We start from the raw sequence: 13,652 nt of genomic DNA, 5'->3' as shown, positions 1-13,652 counted from the left end.
TGGATTTCCTGACTTTCCGCTCATGGCTGCTTTATGATCAAAGTCATTGAAACTACCTTTGATTAACTTATACATTATCCCTCTCCCCAACCCATTTTATGCTCATGGGAAAGATGTGTATAGGCACATATCTTTATGAGAAAAATGGGGAAGAAATTAATGTATGGAAAGAGAAAAATGTACTTGTGTACTTAAAAACATACATATATATATACACAGACACACTACATTATATACAATGACATACATAATTTATTTACTATATATATATGCACACATATATACATAGATACATTATTTATATATAATCTTCAAGGATTAAGTAGAGAACTGATAGAGTAATTCAGTTAACTAATTAACTTGGCAAGTGGCAATGACCTGGCCACTAAGGGAGCTTTTTGTGACTACTCTTTCATGATCTTTTTTGTCTTTTTTTCTTTTCCTTTTCTCCTTCCTTCTCTCCTTCCCTCCTTCCTTCCTTCCTTCTAAACTTCCTTCCTTCCATCCTTCCTTCCTCAGGGAGAATATTTCATAAAGCGTTTGATGTCTTTAGGAAGTAAATGAAAATGTGAAATAACCAAATAGTGTTCTTTCAGTCTAATTTTTTAATGCCTAGGTATTCAGGAAACCTTCTGGAGAAGTCAAAAGACAGAAACAGGAGAAATGAAGGGCGACAGGGAGGAAGACTGAGGGGGCTAGAGAGGGTGAGAGGGAACAATGCTGACTGGTTCATTTAAGTGCACACATGCACTCCACTAGTTAGCTTTTTTAATTCACTGCATCAAACTGCCACACAGAATACGAGTATGTCTTAAAGGAGTAAAAGGGAAAAAGTATCACCACACTAAAAGATTTATTTTCTTCTCTTAAATTAACTTAGCCTCTGCATGATCATCTCTAGTCCACAGCATAACCTTCCACAGAGCACAAAATCCTCTTCTGTCTGCTGTGCTCCTGGCTTCTGGATTCCATTTGCAATGGTCCAGCACACAGTAACAAAGCAGCCTGACTTTACACCTCTTTCTGAAATTAACACTTCTGATTACAAAAGATTAAACCCAAATAAAAGGACTAACATTTCAAAGGAAGTAGAAGAAATGCAAAATACCTGAAGCACTGGTATCTTCAAAAGTGATAAGAGGAGAACCTTTTTGAATCCTGCGATAAACCAATTTGAATAGCTTATATGACCCCTGGCTCCAAGCAGCCAGTTTGAATAGGCAAAAGAATTGTCCCTGTCTCACTCTTGCTACCTGCTACATTTTAAAAAACAGGCATGTTGACTTTTTTCCTTGTTTAGGACTATTTGGTAACTTTTTTTTGAGTGAGTATTCACTTTCTAGTTCCTTCCATTTTATTTTCATCAGAAATCTAGGCAGTAAGCAGAGAATGTAGGAAACAGAAAAGGCTTTTTTTTAAAGAGAAATCTGGCTATTGACAAATATACATTTAAATATGTCTATCTGGTTCTAAAAGACTGTTGAGAAGCCCCCACGTTCATTCAGAAAAACTGTTCTCCAAAAACGTGCTCAGAAAAAAGCTATCGTGAAAATAAGTGTTTTATAAAAAGAAATACATTTATTTAATATGAAACTATCTTTAGATATCTTTTAGATATCTTTAAAAGGGAACTTTGTGTAGGTAAATGTAAACTCTTATTATTATTTTATTTATTATTACAAAGAAACAAGTAGAGATGTTAATTTGGGGAGAGATGTATATATTTTATATACCAATGTCACCCTTTTACTTATGAAAAACAGATTCAAAAATGATGAGTCACAATTATCAGGAGAGGTCTCTATCTTTAAAGTATTCAAACTATGCCTCTTTCCCATTAGGTTATTCTTAGTTTCTTAGACTAGGACAAAGAACAAACTGTCCCGACCCACAGATTGTTCCAAATGGGGACTAGATGCCTATGAACTCTGATCTAGGCCTGGAAAGAGTACCACAGTGTCAAAGATTACTGTGCTGACATATCAAAGAAGGGAAATGTTATAAACTTGTGGTAAAAATGAAAAAAAGAACAGTCCTTTCTGAGAGGGAAATTTTCCTTAGGGAAATCAATAAAAATATTTACAGAACTTTCTCATCTCAAAACTATGTTTTTAAGTGTCTTTGAAAAAAATAAAAGCATCTTTTAAAAAAATACACAAACATTTAAGAAAATTTAGTAGCATATCATACTTCTACACACTTACACATTCTCACACACACAGTTGTTTTGCTGCACAGTTAATCATTTCTCTAAAGCTTAACTTTTCCATTACTTTTTGGTAAGGCTGGGATATGGATAAGAAGGTGGTAAATCAGCTCTACTTCGGGGAAGAAAGTAACTTATTAAAGTAGGCTAATGCTTATTGCATTTAGCCAGAATTTCTAGAACAACTAAACAGTAATATACATACCTTCTTTTAAAATTTCTTAAAATTTATCAAGAATGTCCGCAACTGAACAGATGTAGCTATGGTTTATTGAGATAAGAAAAATGTCAGATGAAAATGGAAGTAAAAGATTTGGTAATTTAGTTTTGAATCTAATCAAGGAATCTCAGCTTTAAAATTAATAATTCAGGGGGGCCTGGCTGGCTCAGTGGGTTGAGCAGTCGACTCTTGGGTTCAGCTCAGGTCATGATCTCAGGGTCCTGAGATCGAGCCCCACCTCAGGCTCTGTGCTCAGAGGGGAGTCTGCTGGAGATTCTCTCTCTCCCTCTCCTTCTGCCCCTTCCCCTCCTCTCTCTAAAATAAAAAAATAAACCTTTAAAAAAAATAAAGTTAATAGTTCAATACTTATATTTGAATGGCAGAGATGAGATCTGATACGAAGACAAATTTGGGAGTCATTCCTTCTCCAACAATATGGACAATATTAAAAGAAATGGAAATAGACTGGTCACTTACAGTAAAAGTATGTTTATATGGAGGGAAGAACCCAGAACTGAGCCCTAGGAGAAGCCACACTGAAAGAACGAAAGACATCCTTTATACATATGCATACACACACGTTCATGTGCATACACACATATTGAAGAAATATCTTCCTGGCTCTAGTTTTCTAAGAATTTTTACATGTCCAGTATAGGTAAAGCAAAGTCATTTTATAATATATATACAAACATAATTTGAATATTAAATAATAAGAAAAATTATCTTAGAATTACCTTCAAATTTCCAATTTTCTACACTGCTGTTCAACAGTACAAACAAGGATAATCCAAAGTTTGCCACAGTGTCTTTTCTTTTAAGCTTTTTAAATCTGGTTTTCACAGAGATCACTCATATAACAAATCAAAGTTAATTTTATGAACATATGAAATCTAAATCAAATAAAATCTGAATTTGGAGGGCAAATTTGAAACTGGTATTGGCAGGTTGATTGTGTTAAGCGAGTGTGGGTGTGTGTGTGTCGCAAATATGAGGAAGAGGAGCAGGAAAATTATGATGATCATACTGATGATGAGAGCAGCAAATATTTGGACTGCTCATTCTGTGTCATATTGGTCAAAACCAGAGTTTTTCAACCTCGGCATCATTGACATTTTGGACCAGATAATTCTGTCGTGGGGGACCGATCTGTTCATTGTAGGATGTTGCTAAATATCCCTGGCTTCTACCTGTTAGATGCCAGTAGCATCCACCCAACTGTGATCAAAACATTCCTGCAGACAATAGCGAATGTTCCCTGCGGGAAGGCGGTATAACCATCTCCGGGTGAGAATGACTGATCTAAATGATTTCTATGTATTATACCTCATTAAATTCTCACAATCATCCTACGAAAAAGATGCCATTATTTTCCCTCACTTTTCAGACACTGAAGTAGAGGGAGGATTATCAAATTGTTGAAAGTCAATGTCCACAAACGGTGTTTCACTCTACAAACTCAAGTATGCCTGGCTCCAGAGTCTACATTCAACCACCACAATATATTGGAATATGCGCAGAAGTATACACAATAAAACAGAGAGTGGAGAGAACTTCCTGTTTCTTAGCATTACTTGAAGGACAAGCAACTAGATGAAAGTCTTTGCCATCTACGAAGTACTGTGCAAGTACAAAGGACCACTATTTATATTTCATAATGTTTAATACCAGTAGAACTAACAGTATTTCACTTAGCAGTGCTTTTAATTCACAGAAGAAACTGCACATTGTTGCCTCCCTGGGAAACTTACGGTCCATGGGAAGTTGTTTGTGTTTCTGGTTATCTCGCACAATACTGTCACCAGAGCTGCTGTTCTGACGGGTTACATTTGCCGGGACCTTTGGCACAGAAACAGGTGCTGGGGTAGAAGGAGGAAGCGGGACAGGAACAGGAGCTGGTGTTGGAGGAGGTGATGGGGCAGAGGGAGTATCAGCTGGTCTGGGACCATACTCCATCCTTTGTTTCTATAAAAAGACAAATAACTAATTTGAAATTGCAAAAATATAAAACCTAGGCTAGGAAAATAGTGCATACTTGACAGGACATTGTTGGCTATTTATTTGTAAACTTACCTGCAAATCCATAACAAATCCACGCCTCCAATCTTATATGATACAATGATCATTAAAAATCACCTTTTAAATAGTCCACATATTTGCTCAAACTCAAAATGTAAAGAGGTCAAAAAGACATACCAATAGCAAATAGTAGTATTAAAAACAGTAATAAATGTAAAAAAATAAAAATAAAATTTGAACAGTAATAAATGTAAAAAAATAAAAATAAAATTTGAACTTGGAATCACACAAGACCAGGGTAAGTCAAAAGATTTCTGATTATTTTATAATTTCCATCAATATTAACCTCTAATTGCACTGGAAGTTTAAATATCAATAACATAAAGCATTATTTACTCCTTCGTTTTAAAGTATGCTAGATTAAATAATGTTTAATTATGCTGTTTCCACGCAGTTTGTTAAGAAAAAGGGTAATATTTCAGTAGATAAAAGGACTATGTTTTAAAATAAGTAAGTAATTTTTAGGGGCGCCTGGGTGGCTCAGTTGGTTAAGCGACTGCCTTCGGCTCGGGTCATGATCCTGGAGTCCCGGGATTGAGTCCCGCATCGGGCTCCCTGCTCAGTGGGGAGTCTGCTTCTCCCTCCGACCTTCCTCCCTCTCGTGCTCTCTGTCTCTCATTCTCTCTCTCTCAAATAAATAAATAAAATCTTTAAAAATAAAATAAAATAAAATAAAATAAATAAGTAATTTTTAAATGCTATTAATTTTTTCAACTCATAACACTTTCTGCCATCATCTTGATGTTAACTTATAAAAATCAGAAACTTTCCTTGTTCAATAGGAATGCTGTGGGGTAGGTGGTGGTGAAGGTAATGGTATGGTCTTTAAATGTTCGTGACTGCTACTTGAAAACATGTATTTAAAGAAGTCCATGTGGGAATTTCTATTTAGAAAGGTGCATGTGTTAAAATACACAATAACTTTCAGTAATTTTTAAATCATGTTCGTTAGGCTATTAGAAAACCGTATTTTTTGTATATTCCCTATTAAACTCCACAGAAGAGTTAAAACTTTAAACAAAATAATTTTAACTGATAGATAATTGCATTATAATAAGTTCCAAATTCTCAAAAGGCAGTTTTTGGTTGTTTTTTGTTTTGGGTGTTTTTTGGTAGAATCAAAGATACAGAACAATGATTTATAATTTAGGTAAAGTTTAGATACTACACTGGCACAATTTTAATTATGCCAAAATTCAAAATTAGCAGGCCTTTTGGTAATCTGGTCCTTTGGTTAGAACAGTATTTACTTTTAATTCCTAAATTGGCCCAAATATAAGGTGACATCGATTTTAGAAGAAGCCTCCCCAATTTCCACAGAGATGAAAAACATAAAAATACACAACACGCACACCATTTTAAAATTAAATTACTCAAAAACAAAACAAAACAAAACAACCAAAAATCACACCATCATCATATAGTTGCCTTCACAGCAAATGAGTAACACCTGTGGAAACCGGTGTGGGAAGAAACCCTGGTTCTTCTCTGCTGTTTCTTTAAAAACTACCACTCACCTGCCAGTGGGTGAAGGAAGCGGGAAGGGTATAAAGCAGACATGAAAATAGAAGTGAAAGAAGGGTTTGTAATGCTGCTAGATATTGGAGAGATGTAGATATTGGAGAGAGGACAGAAAGGGGAAGAGGCAGGGAAGAAATAGAGGGTAAGATTGCTAAGAGCTCTCCATGAAGTTAGATGGGACAGAAACAGAGACTGCTGACCCTCTCGGCACTGGAGGCCTAAAAACATTCCTAATATATTCAATAATAGACTTTTATTATTATTATTTCCCATAAAACAACATGCCTATATTTGGGCCAATAAGATATTTAAAAGCAACCAAAATACAGCAAATATCACCAAAATGGTATACTTAGCACACACCAAAGTCATCTGATTAATGTATATGCAATGTTCCCCTGACAAGAATATCCTTTGCATATAATTTCATAAAGGGTTAGTGAATTCCCACATTAAGATCTCAAAAGTGTCAGTTTAAATTACTGTTTTTAAAGCTTAAACAAACAGAAAATGTTATCAGCCCTGCACTCCAAGATATGATTCAAATTTCCTGCTTTCATAAAAACAAGAGCAGCTAGTGTTTTGCTATCCATCAAATAATACTGCGAAAAATGGGATATGCTGTGTGACTGTCACCACTGAGCCTGAAGACAGACTCACCAACTCTTGTGCCTCATCTCATTCATCTGGTGTTGCTGTATCATGCAACTTTATCTATATAACCTAACAGACTAAGAGGCTTAAAACATACATATTTGATTAAAAAGAAACCATATGAAAACTTGTCATGAATTTACTTGCATATTTTCCCCTTTTCTTGGTCCTTTCTTCCTGCCTTATGTTTCCAATCCATGGAATGAAAAGGGGGGAAAGTGTTCAAATCATTGAACCTGCCCTGAAACAGCAACCAAGGCAGCTTTTCTGTGGAAACTGATTCGTCATTCTTGGTGCGGAGGAACCAGAGGATCAGTACTGACTCTTGAAATCACTTTTCTATGTCCCTTCCAATCTCCTTCACTCCCCTTTACCTACCACCCACTTACTGCTCCTCCTTTCATTATTTGTCCCTTGGTTATTTTTGGTTGGAGGTAGATCCAAATCGATGGCTCCTCAATATATGGGAAGTCTGGTAAGCAGAACTACACTGAATTTTCTTCTCTTGAACCAAGTGCTGAAGCTCTAAGTCCCGCCCCCCCCCAAATCTTGACCAAACTCTTCTTGGTTTGCCCAGGACTTTCCCGGTATTAGCACTGAAAGTCCCATGTCCTTGAGCAAGCCAACATGACTGGTCACCTTGATGTGGACCAACTTCTGTACAGGGACTGTCGCCCTCTTAACTCTTGCCTTTTATCTTCCAGAAATATATTTAAAATTCTGTTTAAAACAAAATCTCTTTCTCTCTGTCTTCTGTTTCTCTGAAAGGAGTCAGAATTACTAGACCCCATGGCAAATCTACTTTCTTACTGATAATTAAGGCAGAATGAGTCACTTTTCTTTAGCCATTAAAGCTGAAATTCTCCTAGGATTAAAGAAAGTTATTTAGAGATAAGCTCCTGATTCATGCAAGATACTGCTTCAGAGGGGAAGTTACGCAAGCAAGCCCAACAAAGCCATTGAAATGGAACTGTTCTTAAAAATTTAACCTACACATTTTTCCTCTAAATTTGGTTTCTTTGTAACTCTGCAGTGGGGAAAAAAAAAAAAAGGCACAGCTGGAACATTTGGAGGGTGTTAAGTCCAGAAACTGAATCCAAAAAATGTTATTAGAGAGAAGTGCCATGAGGGAACAAATGTGGGTTACCTCTGACAGCTCGCCAAGTAATTGCTATTAGGAAAATGGAGCAAATCAAATCAAATGAGAAAGTTAACACAGGAGATGGAACTAAAATAATATCAATTACAATTCACATCAAATATCAGAACACGTGCGCAAATTAGTTTTTTTACAGTAAAATTACCTGCCCACCAATCAACCAGTGAAGGTGCTTGTAAATACATAATTAGTTTCCATCATTCTTATCTAGCCATGGAAACTAATTATATAGAATCATGCTACAGTATAAAGAGTATAGAGTATTTCAGTAACTATTTGTACGTTAGTGTACTGTGTTTTTAAAATATTAAGATAGGTTCATCTTATTCTCACAACTTATAAAGAATACAATTAGAGCAGATTAAATATAAGGCTAATCCCTCTTTAAAAGCTGACTTTACAAAAGGAAATATGTATCATTTAGTGAGCTTTAGGTTTAAACTTGTAAGCAGTGTAAACAAACAAAATTTTATAATTCTGCACATGTGCATGTTGGGCAGTCATTACTATATATAAATAGTAATCATATGTGGTCATCTATATCTACATAATAGGTATATATATATATATATAGACAGAGAGAGAGAGCACGCAACAGAGAGGGAGGGAGAAGACTATTCAAATTATTACATGAAATACTTGGGAAAATGTCAACACATAAGACAAAGTAAAAAGTAAGCATGCTTATCTAAAAACCATGCCTCTAATTAATAGATGAATAGAATGTTCGGAGATTAATTTTAAAAAACACATTTTAAAGAACTGAATATTATCAGGAAGTTGGTCTGCTGGAATGAATATGAAAACATCTTTAGTAAAATGGTCACTGTCTATCTAGCAGTATCTGAATATCGGGACTGAGCTTGAAAAACAGCATTCATAACATGGGGTGAAATTAGTACCACTAGGGGTTTAAAAGTCACCCAGAGGAAATATTTCCCTTTCTAATCTAGGGCTATTTAAACATGCATAGAGAAAAATACCAAATGTTTATATCTAGACTGGAGTGTGGAGATCATGAAAGTTGACAACCCCCTCCATTTCACAGCTGAGCAAACTGGAGCACAGAAAAATAAAACGCTTTCTTTAAGATCACACAGCTCGTTAGTGACAGAACCAGGACTAGAATCCTGGACTATCAATATCTAGATTGGGGCTTTTTCCGTACTATCACAGTATCTCTTGCTAGGAAACAGAGAAGACAGGAAACTTTCTGTTTAATTCACGGGACCGTAGTGACCAAATAATCATAATTATTTGCACCTTGGTAGAATAAGAGTATCTATAATAATAATAAGCACATAGACTTAATAATAATAAATGAAAGACTTTAGTCAAGCCTTTGAGTACACCAGAAATAATAGCAGGGAGGGTTCAGTTTCTGCTCTCATACAGCAAGAGAATCTATATGGGCAAGAAGGTAATGCGAGTAGATGAAGAGTCACAGTGCCAGAGGTCTGGGAATCAAGTCAAAGGAAATATCAGGAAACTTTACGCGGCAAGTAGATTCCAGATGGGGAGAAAGCACCCTGGATATCCATCTGTTGCCCAGCTAAAATACAACAAAGTCCTAGAATGCTCAACAACAAAATTTTTATCAACACGTATGTCATTTTTTCTTCATTTCTCCATAATCTCTCGTAAGCACCTACTTCCTTTTCCCTGTGATTTCGCTAAATCTTTTTTAGTGTTCCATATCTTTCATAAATTCTTCATTACCTCCCTCCCTTTTATTTTTAAAATTTTGTGGAACCCATGGGGGAAACACATTCGGTGGGAATGGCAGTCTTTACAGAACTGTTAAAAATCACTCCAAATGTGAGGATATTAAATAACCTAGACTCTCAGGGACATCAGGTGGCAATTCCACACCTATTAACTTCTGTTGCAGGTACTAGCATCCCTGCTGTCAGAAGAGAATCTCTAACCCCAAGTGTGTGAACAGACAAGTGCTGCCCCACCCCCACCCCTGCCCAGGGACCGCCATTAGTCCTCACAGGAAACACGGGGGTATGAAAAAGGAAGAGTCACAACTCTGTGCATTTTCAAAACACTGGTGACTTATAGGTGCTACATGGAACAGTTTACAGCTAATTCCCTTATTCCGACCATTCACGAAATGTCTACTTTCTAAGTAAATTATGTAACTTGGATTGTTTTCCTAAACGATGAAAAAAAATGAAAGAATTGATGAAATCCAAGGAACTGATGGGTAAGGCAGAAATCCCATTCTGAGGATGGTTAACTATCCGATTAACTTTTATCACAGGACAATGCATGGTAAAACTATTTTGAGAAAATGTCCCTGAAGCATTCATGTAGTGAAAACCATATGTAAATACAAAATGAGAAAACACTCTTTTCTAAGCCCGATTCCCCATGGGCTCTGAATCCAGAGTTCTGGGTTCCCAATCCTGGCTTCAAGCAGCTATGTAACTATGGGTGACTTACTTTCCCATACCTCAGTTTCTTCATATATAAAATGTGCCTAACTTCGTCAGATTTGTTGTGGGAACTGAATATTTGTGAAGTCCTTAAGCAATGCCTGGCCCACAGCGTGAGCACTGACCACTGGGACTTGCTACTTGGGAGGTAATACTGTTGCTATCTGTGCACGTGAAGGGATCTGAAGCAATTCGGCACCACAGATCTTTCTGCAGCACAGTACAGGGATCTAAAATGTTTTTGCAAGAAGTAGTTTCCTTAAATTCCTTCAAAATTTTTATCTCAATGAAGAGAAGATACCAGGGAAAAAGTATGTCATCCATTTCTGAGGAGAGAGAGGGTCACCGCTCGTCATACTCCAAGCACAAAGGAGCAAAGTCGTGGCAGATGGGTTGCAGGCTTTTTTGGAGGATCTGCTCAATGCTAGGCTTTCTGTCCTCCTTCCTTTTCATCAAATGCAAGATCCTGGCACTCAATAAATATTTGGGAGGTGAATGAATGAAGAGATGAATAAGACACAGAATTGCCTGTTGGTTTGTCTGTAATCCAGTGGAGTTCTCTAAGGATCACTGGAATCTACATAAATATGGGGGTACCTTTAATTATCATCTCAAAATAAGCTACAGAGTTTTCTTTAGATATTTTAGATAAAGATTTAGATATTTCTTTAGATATTTTAGACATTTTAGATAAATAACTGCTAACGCTGTTATTACAGGTAAAAAGTGGCTGGCATATATTTCCAAGGATGCTCTTCTTTTCCAGCTTACTTTATCTAGTCACTGTGTGTGTGTTTGTTACAAATGCTTTGAGAAGAGGAATTCTTTTAGAGTAGGATTTATGCCAGTTAGCAGATTGTCAAGCCTACTTATTAAAATTTTACAAGATTTTGGTGGTTTTGTTGAGCTCAGCCCAAAGTTTTCAGGAGCTGTTAAAAAATAAACTGCTTTTAATAAAATCTTTTAAAGTAGGGCTCTTAACCTAAACACACACACACACACACACACACAGCTTCTATAATGTTTCCACATGCATTATGTATTCAGAGTTGCATCCAGAAATTTTTAGAAGACAGTCAGATAGTGTTGAAAAGTTTAAAAGGAAACAGCCCAAGCAGGCAATACCCACACATTTCTATTTACATAAAGTAGCAAAACAAACTCCTGAAACTTGTGAGCACTTAAAAAATTTCTTGGTTGTGCCAAAGTTGACAAAAATATAAGATGAGGCTCTGTTCAAGAAAAGAGGGATAGATTTTTATGCTCTCAAAAAGTACTCTCCTTACCTAGGATATGGATTAATAGTTTTACTTCAGTTTTAAACAGAAGCAACCATTAAACAGAAACATCAACTGATGGCTCAGGCCAAGAGTCAGAATTGAAGATAAAGACAAGACTGCACATAAATAGGCAAAGGTAAAAGAGGTTAAATTCATTAGGAAATCTCAGGTGGGAGAAAATACTTAGAATTGATATTATTTACAAGTTTTAGGTATTGTATTGGATTTGCTTATTCCTAGCAACTGTGCACACACACACACACACACACACACCCCACACACAAACTTGAGTAATTGTTTTTAACTCTAAAGTATAAACTCTTGGCTCCTGATCATACGCAGCATCCAGGGATAACCTTTGTGAACAGTGTTTCTTATAGCTTCTCACAAGGTAATTGCTAAAAACATTCCATAAGTTCAAAGGGTATATACTCTATCACCGTTTTAGGCATATATTTCAAGCATATACTCTTTAACACTGCTTAAGGCATTTGGTCTAAATCTCTACAGGAAAGAATGTAAAGAACTGGCATTTATAAACCAGGCAGGAGCCTATGTTATGTCAAGTAACTACATCTCAAAATCAGAAAAGAAGTTAAGAAAGAAAAAGGTATTCAGACTAAGTGAGAAAATTCACTTCAAAAATCCACAGGAAATAGAGCAGACCATACCTTGAATAACTCAAACTCCTTCTTTGGCATCAACAGCTAATGACAAATGATGAACATAAATTAAGTACATAATACATATGCACATCAGACCAGACAAAACAAGCAGAGCAAACAGAATTCCACTGCCATCACTTTAGGTCATCAAGATGCATAAATTGGACACGAATTCTTTAAGTTTGCTTGACTCTTGGATTCTCATAAGGCCAAAGGTCACTCTAAATAAGTACAGGACCTGTACTCAACTTGAACGCCATGAGGAGCCAAAAATAACTAAATGAATGGTCATGGCAGTGGCAGAGTATGATCACAATTCTAGGTTTGGACAATCTGTATCTTACTAAGCCTAGACCTGGCATGAAAATTAACTATTTCACAGCATATTTATTCTATGTAGCTTCTACTCAAATTTATGGCACAACATCAGCTGTGATCTTTTGCTCAAGATTCTGAAAATTAAAATAATTCTTCCTGGGGGCCCGATATAGAAGCCACCATAGGTTCACAGGCTACACCTGAGATTTTCCCTCCATTCTGCCTCTGCTAGCAGACCAGACTCTAGAGATTCTGTCACAGGTCAAAAATCCCAAGGGTTTAATAATGAGTGAGTTCAGATGATAGGATGAATGAGATACCCAGGGTCACCAAAGTCCTGAAAATGTGGCATATCACTCAAAACTTACTTATGACCAAGGAGAGAGAGCCTGACCTATCTACCCTATATTATAAGTGTATGTTAATCATAAAATCAAGACAGGAAAAATATTATAGTCCAACTAAATACTCATGGGTTAGTGTAAGGTGAGAAGAGTGCAAGTTCAAGGTTAGTCAGTGGCGGAACATTTAAGAGAATGAGGGCAAAAGATGGAGAAGATGAGCTGCTGGACACCCCAGCTGTCACAGTGCCACCCTCTATCCAGAGGAAGCCACTGGATAGGAAGGCTCTGGGCAAGAGTAAAGAGGCAGAAATACTGCTTCTCCACATGTCAGGAGCATTGTAGGATGGGAAAAAAATAGCATTCAGAGAAACAGTCACTTGCTGGTAAACAGTGTGAGCAATTTTCTGAAGAAATAAATCAGAAAAAACATATTCTTCCCTGTATCTTTCACCATTGCCCTTCAATTACCCTAGGAAAAAAACTATACAAATTGTACAACAAATGAAGTCTCAAAATGATTAATACACAAAAGGTATTTAAATACCATTGAAAAGTGATGAATATGAAAGTTTGTAAAAGTTAAATTTTGGTAAAAAGTCATAAATACCTGTATGGTATGCGTGTAAGGTGGATCAGCACGCCCTAATCCTGATTCTGGAGGTCTCACAATATCCAAAATGTTATTTGGCACAAATCCAGAGTCTCCACTTGCATTTCGAACTTTCCACCACTGCTTTCTATCATCAAGGATCTGTCATCACA

General features: G+C 36.4%; 1 protein-coding gene across 2 annotated transcripts in view; it reads right to left on the bottom strand.

The window, feature by feature from the left end:
• The window catches only part of EPS8 (epidermal growth factor receptor pathway substrate 8), a 179,222-nt gene that overhangs the window by 7,468 nt on the left and 158,102 nt on the right, over nucleotides 1-13,652 (bottom strand). For both annotated transcript variants that reach the window (XM_021690557.2, XM_044915452.1), the window contains 2 exons: nucleotides 13,498-13,641; nucleotides 4,178-4,391 (listed from right to left, as the gene is read on the bottom strand). In XM_021690557.2, the coding sequence (XP_021546232.1) occupies nucleotides 4,178-4,391; nucleotides 13,498-13,641 (358 nt within the window). The remainder of the gene's footprint in view (nucleotides 1-4,177; nucleotides 4,392-13,497; nucleotides 13,642-13,652) is intronic.

Source organism: Neomonachus schauinslandi, chromosome 5 (assembly GCF_002201575.2).
Source record: "Neomonachus schauinslandi chromosome 5, ASM220157v2, whole genome shotgun sequence".
Classification (NCBI taxonomy): Eukaryota; Metazoa; Chordata; class Mammalia; order Carnivora; family Phocidae; genus Neomonachus; species Neomonachus schauinslandi.
The sequence above is the reverse complement of the archived record's forward strand: the minus strand, read 5'-3'. Positions and strand labels throughout refer to the sequence as shown.